Below are 14944 nucleotides of genomic sequence, written 5' to 3'. Positions count from 1 at the left end.
AGGATACCAGGAGTGAATAAAAGAGACGTATCTCGGTACCCATGGAGCATATGGTGTTGGGGGGCGGGGGGGGGGGGGGAGCGGGGAGTGAAACGTAAGAAGCCACAAATAAAAGTGCTGTTGCCATCGTGATGAGTAGTATCGGTGACGGAATGCTAAAAGGGAGAGTCAAGGGAAATCTTCATTAGGTGGTGAGGGAAGGCCCCTGAGAACAAGTTGATGGTTGTGCAGAAATCTTTTTTTTTTTTTTTTCAAGTACAGTGATATTTTTTATTTGTTTGTTTGTTTGTTTTTGGTTGTGCTGCAATCTTAAGAATGAACAGGGTGCAACCGGAGAATATATGAGTGGGGGCCGGGGGCTGGGCAGAGGACCGGCCCTGCTAAGGCTCCGAAGCGAGAAAGAGCTAACGAGAGCTCAGCGAGAGCTAAGAAAGAGCTAAGCGAGAAGGAGCTAAGTGGTTGAGAACGACACAGTTCCTGTTCTCTTACATTTTCCGGCGGGAACACACACACAACATTTACGTTCCGTTGTGACAGGTATGATGACCGTGGTTTGATAAGTGCTACCTTGGTTGGAATCCTGCGCCCTGGGAAGGCTTTCTGGAGTAGGAGATACTAAAGCCAGACCTTAAGGATAAATAAGCATATGTGGGGGCGTGGGGAGAGGGTCTTTATGCAGCAGACAGAACCAGAAAGAAATGCCTGTGTGTTCCTGTGTTACCAGTTGGGCATGGGGACGGCTATAATATAGGTATTGAAAATTATTTCTAGAACCTGAAGCCCAGTAAACATACATAATTGAAATCAAATGCAGGAATGATCACATTCAGAAAATGGGATTTTTAGTTTTATCTGTCTTACAACATTATAATATGGTACATGCATGGTTTTGTTATCGTGTCTCTTAAAGACTGGCATATATAGAGAGCAGCTTTCGAAAGACTGGTTTTTTTCTAGGCATTTATTTTCAAGCGTGAAAGAATACAAACGGGAAAAGAGAAGAATGTAATGGATTGCGATACACCTGTCACCTAAATATAACAATTAACATTTTTCCATTGCTTCATTTTTTGGCTGAAGTATTTTAAAAACATGACATTTCCCCCCCAAACATGTACATATACATTTTTTAAAAAATAAGAACATTCACGGGGGTACCTGGGTGGCTCAGTCAGTTACGCGTCCAACTTTGGCTCAGGTCGTGATCTTGCGGTTTATGGGTTCAAGCCCTATATTGGATTCTGTGCTGACAGCTCAGAGCCCGAAGCCTGCTTCAGATTCTGTGTCTCCCTCTCTCTCTCTGCCCCTCCCCTGCTCATGCTCTCTCTCTCTCTCTCAAAAATGAATAAACATTTTTAAAAATAATAAAAATAAGAACACTCATGTAAATCTACATTTCTTCAAAAACAAGAACATTTTCTGTATAACCGTTAAACCATTGTCAAGCCTAAAAATATTAGCAATAATTGTTTAAGAACATCACTGAAACCAATTCTTATTTATTTCTTTATCCATCCATCTACGTGTCTATTAATGTTTATTTTGAGAGACAGCATGAGTAGGGGAGGGGAGGGGTCAAGAGAGAGAGAATCCCAAGCAGCCTGTCCGCGCAGAGCCTGGCATGGGGCTCACTCTCAAGAACCGTGTGATCATGACCTGAGCTGAAATCAAGAGTAGGAGGCTTAACCGACTGCACCACCCAGGTGCCCCCTATTTATTTTTTTAAGTAATCTCTACGCCCAACGTGGGTCTCGAACTCACAACTCCCAGATCAAGAGTCGCCCACTCACCGACTGAGCCCTCCAGGCATCGCCCCCCAAACCAGTCCTTGTACACGTCTTCCCAGTTATCCCTGATAAAGTCCGCAAGATGCATTTCATTGAATCAGGCCTCTTAATCTAGAGTAGCACCCTCTGCCCATCACGCCTTTTATTCTCCCGTATATTTTCTTGTTGAAAACGGGGCTATTGTCTGTTCAATGCCCCACCTTTGGGGTTTGTCCTAGTGTGTCCTCTTCCCCATATCGTGAGCTAGAAATTAGGTCTAAAAACATTCAGGTTATCTGTTTATTCTATTTTTATTTTAAGTATAAAGAAATATAGTAAAACAAGTTCTATATTTTCACTTCCAGGACAACTGTTCCTTCCTGTCCTCCCTCCCTCCCCACCTCCTTTTCCTTCCCCCTCGCTCCCTTCTCCCTCCACACACAAGAATATAGTCCTTAAAAATTCAAATAGTACAGAAGTACCGAAAGCTACAAAACAAACTGAAAACTTCTCTCTGCCTTTCCTCCAAGTCAACCACTGATGATTGCTCTTGCTTGATACATGAAAGGCTGATTTTTTTTTCTTTTTTAACCACCTCAAAGGTGACTTTTGGCCTAAAAAGATTCCTGTAGCTTCCTAGACGCATTCCGCTATTGAACTTCTGAAAGAGAGTCTTTTAAACGCAATCCCCAGATGATTCAAACTGCTAAGATTCCCACCTGATTGCCACAAAACTACACAATCCTACTTCTCCGCTTAGTGACTCCACACAGACAGCCGAGAAGACCGATGGCCATCTGACTGAGCCCACACATGAGCTCGAGAATCCCCACAAGCAGCAGGCCCAAGAACACTGAAAAATGGATCGTCCTGTGTCTGTTTTCTTTAGAACTGAAGTTCAAGCTATAGCGTCCACCATCACTGGCCCTGGTGCCACTGAGGGTGGGATCAGTGACCTCAGCAGGAGCCATGCAGGACTCTCTGAAGAACCACTGTAGATCGAAGGATTCTGGATGGATGTTGCTGAAACGCAAGAAACGAGAGAAGATATTCAGGAACATCACCATGAAGAAAGAAGGCAGCATTGTGCTGTTTCTTACACTCACAGAAAAGGACGAGTATAATAAAACACAAGTACCTCAAGGGGCACCTGGGTGGCTCTGTCGGTTAACCGTCAACTTTGGCTGAGGTCGTGATCTCACGGTTTGTGAGTTCGAGCCCCGCGTCGGACTCTGTGCTGACAGCTCGGAGCCTGGAGCCTGCTTCGGATTCTGTGTCTCCCTCTCTCTCTGCCCCTCCCATGCTAATGCTCTGTCTCTCTCTCTCAATAATAAATAAACATTAAAACACACACACACACACAACTACTTTGAAATACTGTGCCCAAAAACTATAGCTAAGTTCGAGGTTTCTGGTCATGTGTCCATGTACTCTGATAGCTACAAAACTTTTGTTGATTATATAGCCCATCATTCTATAGTGCCTGCTCTTAGGTTGAACCATATGAAATTTGCTATGTCAGAAATGGTTGGATATTCATCTCCTGTGGTTCAACCTAATTATACAGGCATTCTACTTGCTAAAGACATGCAAATCAAGGAGGCACCTCTTTCGTGGAGCTCAATCCTTCGTGCAAAACTGCAATGATGTATCTGCTCTTAAGCGCGATGTGCAACTTCTGCTGACAAAAGGCATGTTCAGTATGTCTGATTACCATCCATCCGTGCCCACTGTAACCAGGTCTGGAAAATGAGAGCTTCTAGCCCTAACACGAACCGTCCTAAGATGATGTTTCCTCAGTTTACTATGGAGTAAGGCTAAGTGTTCTTAGACAGTTTGCATTTCTGGATCCCAAAGCTGACATTTATCCGGGGAAGATGACAGTATTTTCAGCGCATAGAATAGGCGTGTGCTTTCTGCGGTTTGCCAGCAAGTGTAGGATCGCTCTTGTAACTGTTTACTCTCTGTAACTGTCTGTGTCCCCAACTAGAGTGACTCTTATCTGCAGAGCTTAGCCTGGTGTATGCTGACTTGTCCTCTCCGAAGGACTAAATGTGCACAGCACCTCTGCCTACAATCTCTGATTTTAAACTTCGGATCTATTAGGAAACGGAATGTTTTTGAATTTTGATTCACGGCAACTGCAGTCTGCAAATTTTGAGAGATTTTTATTTTTTATTTAAAAAAATTGTTAATGTTTATTTTGGAGAGAGAGACAGAGGGTAAGCAGGGGAGGGGCAAAGAGAGAGGGAGACACAGAATCTGAAGCAGGCTCCAGGCTCTGAGCTGTCAGCACAGAGCCTGATGTGGGGCTTGGAACTCATGAACTGTGAGATCATGACCTGAGCCAAAGTTGGAGGCTCAACCAACTAAGCCACCCAGGTGCCCCCGAGAGATCTTTATTTTTTAATGTAGCAAGATAAGAGGAAATGAGGGGGAAATTTTTTTTCACATAATTCCAAAAGTGAATTCTGATTATTTTCCAAACTGAGAAACCTATAGGTAACTGATGGATTAGGTTGTTCTGTTCTTCCAGTTTTACAAATTCAGTGCTTAGATTCAGGCACAGAACCATCTTACAAGACTGAAATGAGCCATTTACAAGTAACTTCAGTGTTGTGGCTGTAGGCGTTAAAGTGGATTCATTCCCGTGCCTACGGTATATTTATAGTAAGTGCATGAATCTTTTGACTGCTTTGTTTCTTTTAGGGCTTATAAGGAAGGTTCTAGATTTTATGTGTTGTGTTTTTAGTCAACTTTTTAAATTATAAAGGTAACATACGCTTAGGACTTAGACATTTAGTTAGTTCAGAAGTGTAGAAAGTCAATGCTCCCTTCACTTCCCCAGGGCATCTTCCGTTACCATTCTCCAAAGATCAAAGCTAAATTTCTGGCGTATGTTTCTCGGAATTCTTTTTTTTTTATTTTTTTAAAAAAATTTTTTTTTTCAACATTTTTTATTTATTTTTGGGACAGAGAGAGACAGAGCATGAACGGGGGAGGGGCAGAGAGAGAGGGAGACACAGAATCAGAAACAGGCTCCAGGCTCCGAGCCATCAGCCCAGAGCCTGACGCGGGGCTCGAACTCACGGACCGCGAGATCGTGACCTGGCTGAAGTCGGACGCCTAACCGACTGCGCCACCCAGGCGCCCCTGTTTCTCGGAATTCTTGATACACATACACCTAGGCAGCCACGGATTTTTAAAAGACCAGGATGAGCCATCTGAGGCAACTACTCCTTTTAGACAGGATCACCCCCCAAAGCATTCTGAACGTAGTGGTTCCTCCGTTTCTGTGAGATTGTGCCAATCGGGGAAAATGTGCTAAATCCCTAAGAGTGTGTGTCCCAGCCACGCCATCAAAGAACAACGTTGGCCCCATGTCAACACCACACTCTTCTCGTGTAACTAGCTGCAGCATGTAAGACAATCCGTGAAAATCAGGTGACTCACCTTAAGTTGTTGAATGAAAATTCACAACTGGAAGTGCTGTTCACTTGAGAGTTACAAATGAGAGGGCCTTCCGAGAGAGCCCGGAGAGATACTAACATGCAGTACACAGCACCAATGACTGTGATCACATTCAGAAGTGATGACAGAAGCATCTGAAAAACAAAGGAGGCGCCGACCGGCACATGTTCTTACACGTTTGCTCCTGGTCTGTTTCAAGTCTCAGCATCACGCGCAGGCTTCGGTTCAACTGCTGCTGTTCCCCGGCCACCCCGCAGCCCCAGGTCTTAAGATCTCGGTTTGCTTAGGTCTGAATTATAAAAGAACAAAGAGGGTGACGTCCCTGCCATTTGATTAGACTCACGAAAAGGTTGTGGGGCTTGCCACTGTCTCTGGGAACTCTGCGCTTTTGTATACCGGAGGCTTTTCCGTTTCAAGGGACCACTGAAATCTGGTACCTTCTCCCCGTTCTGTGTACTTTCTACTTCACAGAACCTTGACTACATCTTAAGCACACACATTTTGGTGTCTGGTCTCCTGACTCCCAAATCTTTCATCCAGATTTGGTCCTGATGCTGTGAGTGGCCCTGCATTGTGCAGGGATCAGTCAACAGTGTAGTGTTTGAACAGGGTTTAGATGCTAGTACCATTCCTCTCCCCCCCACCGCCCCCTACCGCCCACCAACACCAACCCGGCTCCAAATTGTTGACAACCAAAAGTGTCCTGGACATTGGCGAAAGTCACCTTGGCGGGGGCAGAACTGCCCCCCCTTGGAGAACCATACTGTGTTCGAGACAAAGATTACAAGCCTTTAAGCATCTTTCATTTCATGAACGAGAGCCAGAGAAAGGAGAAAAAAGTGTCAAATTTGCCCATAGGAAATGTTACGGCCCAAGCGAAAGTTTGTATAGGTCTACCTTTTCCAAAAAGAAGCTCCATATTGTTTCAGTGACGTTGTTAGTCAATGATAATCACGACTTAAAGTCTACAGAAATGAAGGGAAGGGGTACATGTCCTTTTCCTTTGATGTGATAATATTGCCACTCCTAGAGGGTTTAGGAGACCTAATGCGTAAGCAGAATAAGTAGTTACCTACATAGTGTATGTTGTGGGATGTTGGGCTTTACATATATCATTTAGCCCTTTTAATAACCTCCCAAGAGATAGATACAATTATTCCCACTTCATGGATGAGAAAACTATAATTCAGGGAGGTTGGTGAACTTGTCAGGATCTCACAGAAATGCTAGTGCTCGGGTTTTAATCACGACACCATCCTTCCAGCCGAAAGCGAAGAATGATGCATTTGGAGTCTAATTCCAATCCGGATTCTTCTGTACTACTGTGGCCTGTGCAAGATGCTTCACTTGCTCATCAAGAAGTGCGCTGTTGATGTTTTAGGTCATTTATTATTTCTGACTTCTCATCGCTACAAAGGGGCCTGGCTTTAGAAAAGTGACTCTGGGGATCTGAATTTGCCCGAGTCGGGGTTCATTTAAATGCCTCAGCAAAACCAAAGCATTTGGAAACAAAATCAAGAAGCGACAAAGGGAAGGAGCAAGGAACAGTTGAGTCGGGGGAGATAGTAGGAACAGTTAATACAGAAGCCAAGCCTTGGTGACCCCATCTCCCACCCCAAGATCCAGCCTTTCTCACTTTTATGACGCTTTGGTCTTTTCTAGACTTGGAAGATGCCTGGTCTGACTTAAACGCAGGCTTCCCATAGCTGCCACCAAGTGAGAAAAGTGCTTAGGAACACTTTATTGCATCTAGTCAATATAAGCTGGAAATTTTAATTAAGTAGGCAGCCTCACTACCATTGATAGAACATGAGCAGTATTATTCAACACGCCCCTCCTCCACCACCGCCTTGGCACTCCAGAGTTCCTGCAGCTCGTTGGCACGTAATAATCTGTAATGTTGCTGAAGCATGACTTCCAGTGATTTTCAAGCACGGTGTGGGGGAGCAAAGCCTGGTGTGTTAAGCCCAACACCGGCGTGAAAGGCGTCTTGGTTATTCTGAACTCACTGCCCTCCAAGGACAAAGAAAAATGATCGTTGAAAAGATGACTAATTTGCCATTAAAGGATATGTCGGGGAACAAAAGATTCCTAATGGAAATATGATTTGAGAGAAAAATCTAGATAAGTGTTCTGACATTTTGGCGCTCAGGGATTTAGAAATATCTCAAGTGTCTTTCTTAAGAATGTAAGTACAATAGAGAGGTAATACAAAGTCAAACTGCAAATTATGATTTAAAAAAGTACCAGAGGGGGGAAACTGAAAACTAATATATACTGAATACCTATAGTGTATCAGGAACAAAGATGGACTATAAACAATTAGAAAGTAATTATAAGCCTAGATAAATATCAAATGTCAAAAGGTAAATTTTAAAAATATAAATTTTCTGTTATGGATATAAATATGTAATACAGATATAAGTATGTATGCTTTAAAAAACTGGTTCTCACCCCTGGGATCACAATTAGAATCACCTAGGGTATTTTTGAAAAATACTGAATCTCTGGGAGCCAGCTCAGCCAGGAATATTTACTGTGACTGCTTGTTTATTAATTGATCCCCCTTCCTTAGAGATTATTGGAAGCCCTCGGTGTTACTTAATAGCAATGGTCACGGCATAAATAGTGTAAAGATTGTGAATTTTGGAGTCTGATGGATTTGGATGCAAATTCACCTACTGGCTACGCTGGCAAATTATTTGCTTTCTCTGAGGATCAATTTCTCGGTCAGTGAAACAGAGATCATAATACTTCCCACTTAGTGCCTTTGAGAGCATTAAATAAGATTGTCGAGTTGGAAGTGTTCTGAGCATAGTAACAGAAGGTTAATAAGTATTAACTTCCTTTACTTTTAACTTACCCACAATTTTGTATATAATAGGTACATACTACATGTTTGAGAAAATAACCCGTTATCTTCTTTATACCGCATAAGGACAGTTCTCCCGATCGCAGCAAGCCAGTCTTTCACAGAACCGAGGATACACTTTCCCAAAGTATTTTATACGCGCCGCAAAAAATAACAAACATTTGAGAATTATGAAATCGACCGGGGCTCTGGGTATGACTTACAAATCCCCTTTCTTTGAAAACCTTTAGTGACAACTGAAGATTGAGGAAAGGTCTGAAGACTGGACCTCAAAGGTAAATTTTTGTGGGGAGAGAAAAAAAAGAAACTGAAAAAGAAAGACTTCACACTTTCCATACTATCGTGTAATCGTTGCAAATGGCACGTCGCTAAGCCTGTGGTCCTGCCACTGACGGTTTGGGAAGCTTTGCTGCTCTGTCAGCAACTGCTCATGCGCTTTGGCCCCGACGGGACTGTGCTCACTCCAATTCTGTTGCTGCAACACGCTCTCTTTCTTGCTGCCAAGGACATTGTTGTGGCCGGAATGACCTGGAAATCACATCAGCAGACAGGATGAGCATTGTGTCTTCTCATCAGATGAAAAAGCAGTAACCCCCACTCCCGCCAAGTTGCGGGAAATCAAGTCTCGAGAGGACCAACGGGGAAATTTGGCAACATCTCCTGATATCGGGGTCCCCGTTTCAACCACAAAGATGAGGGAGTTCAGGATAACGGCTTCAGACCCTCCCATCTACATTCTGGCTCTACTCTCATCTTTAGAGAGACTCGGATTTTAAATGGAATAGAATGAGTTATTTATCCATCATTTTGGAAGGAACGCTCCTGGAAGAATTGTTTGCACCATCCAAAATTCCCTTTTCTTCTCTTTTTTTTTCTTCTTCTTGTTTTAAGTTACTATAATCTACAACCACTTATCCAATTTCCCAAAAATCGCATGAGTTAATCTGGGAAGCGCCCAGAAAGGAAATTGTGGGGCTGGCAGTTGGGAAGTAAGAATTCTGTCACCAACCTCTCCCATTTCCTAAGTTTCCTCATACCCCCCAAGGTCACCACTGTCTAGCTAGTTACCAAGCTTATGATCCGAGCATTCTTTTTGGTTCCACATTCTCCTTTCTGCCCGTGTGTCCATGGTGGGTAATGATCTCACTTTACACTGATGTTCAGGAATCCTGTCTATAATGCATTCTGTGTCGAGGGAGATACACAATGCTGAGGAAAGCTGTAAGAAATGATGCCGCATTTTCTGGATGAGGCTTCAATTTTTAGGACTACCTAGTCAGCGGCTCTGACTAGAAATTCTTCCCGGAGAAAGTGTCGTATCATTGAAGAGCGACATGTGAATTACTTCCTCCTACTTAAGAAATGTTAGCCATGAGGTTTTTCTGCCTTCTCAGCATAGCTGCCCTGAAAGTAGTTCTCTCTTTTTTCCTTCCACTCTTGCTTTCTAATGTTTCATTGAGTTCTAACAAGGGGCCAGGTACCGTTGTAGGTGCTGAACATGTTTTAGTTCATGCCAGCCTCATAACAATCCTCTGAGGTAGGAACTATTATTATTCCCATTCTACCCGTGAAAAAACTGAGACACAGAAAGTTCGAGTGACTTGCCTAGGAGAGTGGACGAGTTGGGAGCCAAAGCTGGACATTTGGGTTCCAGACCCCAGACTCTTTATTTATTCTCTTATTCTGAGAGAGGCAGAGAGAGGGAGGGGTGGGCAGAGAGAGAGAGAGACAGAGAGAGAGAGAGAGAGAGAATCTCAAGCAGGCTTTGCGCTATCAATGCTGAAATCAAGAGTCGGACACTTAACCAACTGAGCCACCCAGATGCCCCCAGAGCCCAGACTCCACCACGATTCCACCCTGGCCAATCCTGACAATTCTCCTCTCTTCCTACAGAGAAGCTGTCCATTCACCTCCTTCCCCCGCCCCCGTCCCACTTCATCCTTCCTCCCACACACCCCCTTGGCTCCTCCCACCCTCCTCTTCTAACTGTTCCTTCCCTGATGCTTCTTTTTAAGCCCCCATCCACCTTTGTCCTTTTAGAACAGGTTTAAGATTTACTTACACCTTACAAGGCAGCCTTCCTGACAAACTTCACCCCACCCTGACCAGGTGCTGACTCCACATCACTTGTGGGGAATGCTGTATTGTTATCAAGCTTTGCGTGCCTATTGCCTTGAACACCAACACCCTTGTAATTCAGGAGGCACGTAGGTATGACAGCCAAGCCACTCAGGGGCATAGCTGAGAACCCCCAAAGGGAAAAGAAACTTCAGCCCCCAAATAGGTGTCAGCATTGATAGACTAAGCTTCTTCTGTTGTATTCATAAGCTATACTGTCTTCTGAACTTCAGGACAAATCATTTAGGACACAACCGGCACTGTGCCCCCCCCATCTTTTTTTTTTTTTTATAAATAAAGTTTTATCAGAATACAACCATGCCCATTCACTGACATATTTTGTGCGGCTGCTTTCACACATCAATGGTACAGTTGAGTAATTGTGAGAGACTGTCTGGCTCACAAAGCTTAAAATACTGTCTGGCTCCTTATAGAACAAAATTCCTAGCCCCTGATTTAGAAATGTAATGAATATGTTAAAGTTGGAACAACATTAAGTTACAACTTAAATGGATAAATCATTCCATTTTCCCTATCGATGTAAATTAAACTAACTTTCTTGAGGATTAATTTATTTCAGAGCTGCTGAACATCTTCTTTCATAATTCTTTTCCCTTGCAAAGGTGTTTTATAACATAACAATGACTGACAGTATGTGAATTCTCACCCAGTTGACTTCATGACATCTTTTTTTTTTTTTTTTGAGAGGGAGAGCACAAGAGAGCATGAGATGGGGAGGGACAGAGAGAGAGAGAGAGAGAGAGAGAGAGAGAGAGAGAGAGAGAATCCCAAGCAGGCTCTTCACTGTCAGCAGAGCCCGATGCAAAACTCCATCTCACAACCCTGGGATCATGACCTGAGCCAAAATCGAGCCAGGGGCTCAACCGACTGAGCCACCCAGGCCCCCCAGGTTCATGACATCTTAACACATCTTTGTTACGTGATTATGGGTAACTTAATAACTCACTGTATCTCAACCATTTTGCCCAGTCAGAGTTTTGGGAGTTGGAGGGGCTCTTTATGAAATGGACAGTAAAATGTGATTTGATTTGATTTTTGTTTAAGTAATGTCTACATCCCATGGCAGGCTTGAACCCACAACCCTGAGATCAAGAGTTGCATGCTCCACCAGCTGAGCCAGCCAGGTGCCCATGGACAGTAAAATGTGAAAGTATATGTGTACATAGGTGACTGAATTATAAATCTTCCAGATAATCTCCTGTGATCATTATTAATTATGAGAATACTCTTTCTCTTCAATTCCTAAGCATGAGTTTGTGTGAAATTAAAAATCTCGATAGATTTTTTTTTAATTTTTTAAAATGTTTATTTTTGACAGAGACAGAGCACGAGGAGGGGAGGGGCAAGGAGAAAGGAAGACACAGAAACTGAAGCAGCTCCAGGCTCCGAGCTGTCAGCACAGAGCCTGATGCGGGGCTTGAACTCACGAACTGCAAGATCATGACCTGAGTTGAAGTCAGACACTTAACCGACTGAGCTACCCAGGCACCACAATAGATTTTGTTTTTAGAAAGAAGTAGTATTGTTCATTTTTTTTTTCTTACAGAAACACATACTTTTATCCAGTTTTAGAAGTAAGGTAGTATATGATTTGGTAAATGAAGTACAAGAGAGCTTTTAGATCATTGAAACTCTGATAAAATGCAACCTTTGGGGATTTTTCTATGTACTTGAATGTGAGAATAACACACAAAGCCATAGTTCAGCATAAATACAAAAATTATATTTTGAAAGCTCTTGTTATACGTAATATTTCTAATGTGTTTAGCATTCAACAACTTGTTCTCTGTTAAGACTTGTTCTGTGTTAATTAATGATATTTAATATATTACCATTATGTAATAAGTACACTCAATGAGTAAGCATAATTAAGATGAGACTTCCAACTAACTCATATAAAATAAAATGGCCTTTCTATTTTTAGAGGATGGACTTCAAGTCTTTTTTTTTAGTACCTGAAAAAAATAACACGTATTGATTTTTCCACTTAGGAGATAATGGTCGAAAATAATTATGCAACATCTTTACTCTTGGTTATGGTTTCAAAAGATGAAAAAGTTCGCCTCTCTTTTGAGTAAATCATAAAACCATAAAATGAGTGTCTATTTTATGAAATAATCAATAATGAATTCCCCAGTTTTTATTATTAGCTACTTCCTGCAAAATCCCATTTTTGAAAAAAGTTTAAAATACCTTAGCAATTTTAGAAAGATTTCAAGAACTAGGACAAAAGTGCTATCACAGGCAGTGAATTCTTCCTTATTAACGTTTCTTCGTATTTACAAGTGTAGTAAGAGATCCACATTTTGAACGATTCCCTTTGAAAAAGATATTCTTCCAGGTCCTATATATAGCCAAGGATCAGGAAAATGTACCTGCATTCTGAGCCTTTCTATCATCCACCAGTTTGCTTGTGAGCCTAGCCTAGAGTTTGAAGCTCAGTCTGTAAGAGACATGTTGAAATTTTCAAGGAGCTGTTTGCTGCTTTGATGACCTTCTACAATGCTGCGCAACAGAGATAACCTTGTGTGATTCTGGTACCTCATTAATGTTTATTGAGGATGATTAAGTGCAATCGTAGAACCAGGAAGTCCAGATCCTCTGGAACTGTTTCACAGATTTTGTCACCTCTGTATGCTTCAGTTTCCTGGCCACTTAAGTGTGTGAATTACGTTCTGGATTTCATCTTTCCCCGTTGTCAGTTGGAGACAGTCGTTGAGAATGATGGTGCTAATACTGGTGGAAAACAAACCTTTGGAATCAGCTACATCTGGGATTGAGTTTCACCCCTACTATGTGACCTTGTTAACATTCCTAACCTTCTGTGTGCTGATCTGTCAAAATACAAGTAATAATATCTACTTGGCCAGATCATCAGAGAGATGAAATGAACTAGTGTAAAGCGTGACCCCCAGTAGCTGGTGCTTAACGGTACTCTCTGTGCGTCTTTCACTCTGTCTTCATCCCCTTTCTTCTTCCTCTCCCTCTCCCCCCACCAAAATAAGCATACATAGAACATAGCTGTGCACTATCACTACCTGAGGCTCCATTAATGCTAGCAAGAAATTCTTTTCAACGGAGGTGGGGTTTATGGTAGAACCAATTTATATTTAAAGTTACATGAGTTACCCTAATGGATTAGGAACTTTTAGGGTTTTCATGGACATTGCCATCATTGGTTAAACTTGGCCTGCTCTGGGCGCCTGCGTGGTTGGTTAAGTGTCCGACTTCAGCTCAGGTCATGATCTCATGGTTTGTGAGTTCGAGCCCCACATCGGGCTCTGCACTGACAGCAAGGAATCTGCTTGGGATTCCCTGTCTCTCCCTGTCTCTCTGTCTCTCTGTCTCTCTCTGCCCTTGGCACATGTTCTCTCACACACTCTCTCTCAAAGTAAATAAATAAGCTTAAAACAAACAAACAAACAACACTTGACCAGCTAGCTGCTCCTGGCTGCTGGTCTAAGCAGATGCAAGGAAGCTCATGCCATTCAAGTGGAGAGAAACTTCTAGAAGGGCAGAAAGCAGACACAAGGATTGGCAGTTGCATCGCGGATGAGCGCTATTGATCACTTTCTCTCAGCCTGGAAGAGAAGTCCCATGGTGGTTGGAAGAAATAGCCCTTGGAGTAACTTTTTCTACCTAGAACAAGGTGAACAGATTGCTCACAATGTTAAAGGAAAAGAAACCATCAACTTTGGGCAGAATGCTTCCTAAAATGGCTTTCTGGTGCCAGAGTAGTCTCAAATCCAGCGTGCCAGCCAAAGGAGGATTTTTTATCTAAAGCTTAATATCTAATGACCCACGAGTGTTCTCATATAAGTCTGGGATAAGACCAGAAGCAGTAACATGATCATCATCATTCACACACACAGACACACACACACACATCCAAACAAAAGCTCATTTCTCTGGCTTTAACCAGAGTCCCTTTATGGGTAGCATTTCCCACCCCATATTCCTGTGAATACTTAGAGACTAGCATTGGCAAAGGAAAGCTGAGGGAATGGATTCAAAACATCCTGAACACAACGAAGAACAGCGTTACATGTGAAGAAATAAGATCGGTACGAACTCAACCAACGTTTATCAAATTATTAATTTTTTTGCCCGAGCCCCCTGGCCTGTACTCCAGTTTACTTAAATTGTCGGTCTTCACTTAATGCCAGTATAAATTAATACCATTCCACTCCTCCTGACAGCATCCCCAGCCAAGACGTAGCCCACCAGCAAGCTAAAAGTCTTTAGAAGCTGGGTAAAATAGACAGGCCTTTCTCGAAATCAGGCCAAGTAAACGTTACTCACCATCAGCCCTGCTCCTATAATTCCTGGGAACCACCACTCAAAGCAAGAGATGGGGTTTCGAAGAAACTGGCCTTCGTCAACTAAGTTGACAATTAGAGGGATTGCGTTGAGGGTCATTCCCAGCAGAAGTAGAACCAGCAAGGTGAACCCATTACAGGATGTCCATCCTTCACAACAGGTCATGGTCAGTCCCCGGTTCAACGAGAAACCCTGTCAAAGTGGATGTTTGGGTGGCGCTGCCTTGCCTTTTATCCTGAGCCTTCTAGTTAAAGTTTAGAACTTATGAAAAATAATTGCGGGAAGTAGTTCAGAGTCCAGCAGGGCAGGGCGTTATTAGGAGAACTGTTAAGGAAGTAAATTGGGGTTTATTTGCACTTCGTTATGTATTTGTTAA

General features: G+C 42.8%; 1 protein-coding gene across 2 annotated transcripts; it reads right to left on the bottom strand.

Annotated features, from left to right (window-relative positions):
- Positions 1 to 2209: 2209 nt before the first annotated feature.
- Positions 2210 to 14763, bottom strand: TM4SF20 (transmembrane 4 L six family member 20). Of its 2 annotated transcripts, XM_058702600.1 has the most exons (4): positions 14551 to 14763; positions 8572 to 8637; positions 5220 to 5371; positions 2210 to 2789 (listed from the first exon to the last, which is right to left on the bottom strand). In XM_058702600.1, exons 1-4 carry the CDS (start codon positions 14731 to 14733, stop codon positions 2501 to 2503), a joined length of 690 nt encoding a protein of 229 aa, XP_058558583.1. In that variant the 5' UTR covers positions 14734 to 14763; the 3' UTR covers positions 2210 to 2500. The 2 variants fall into 2 exon arrangements, with proteins under 2 accessions (XP_058558583.1, XP_058558592.1); XM_058702609.1 differs by lacking the exon at positions 8572 to 8637.
- Positions 14764 to 14944: the final 181 nt, after the last annotated feature.

This window comes from Neofelis nebulosa, chromosome 2 (assembly GCF_028018385.1).
Source record: "Neofelis nebulosa isolate mNeoNeb1 chromosome 2, mNeoNeb1.pri, whole genome shotgun sequence".
NCBI lineage: Eukaryota > Metazoa > Chordata > Mammalia > Carnivora > Felidae > Neofelis > Neofelis nebulosa.
Note: the sequence above shows the minus strand (reverse complement) of the source record. Positions and strands in the feature narration are given on the sequence as shown.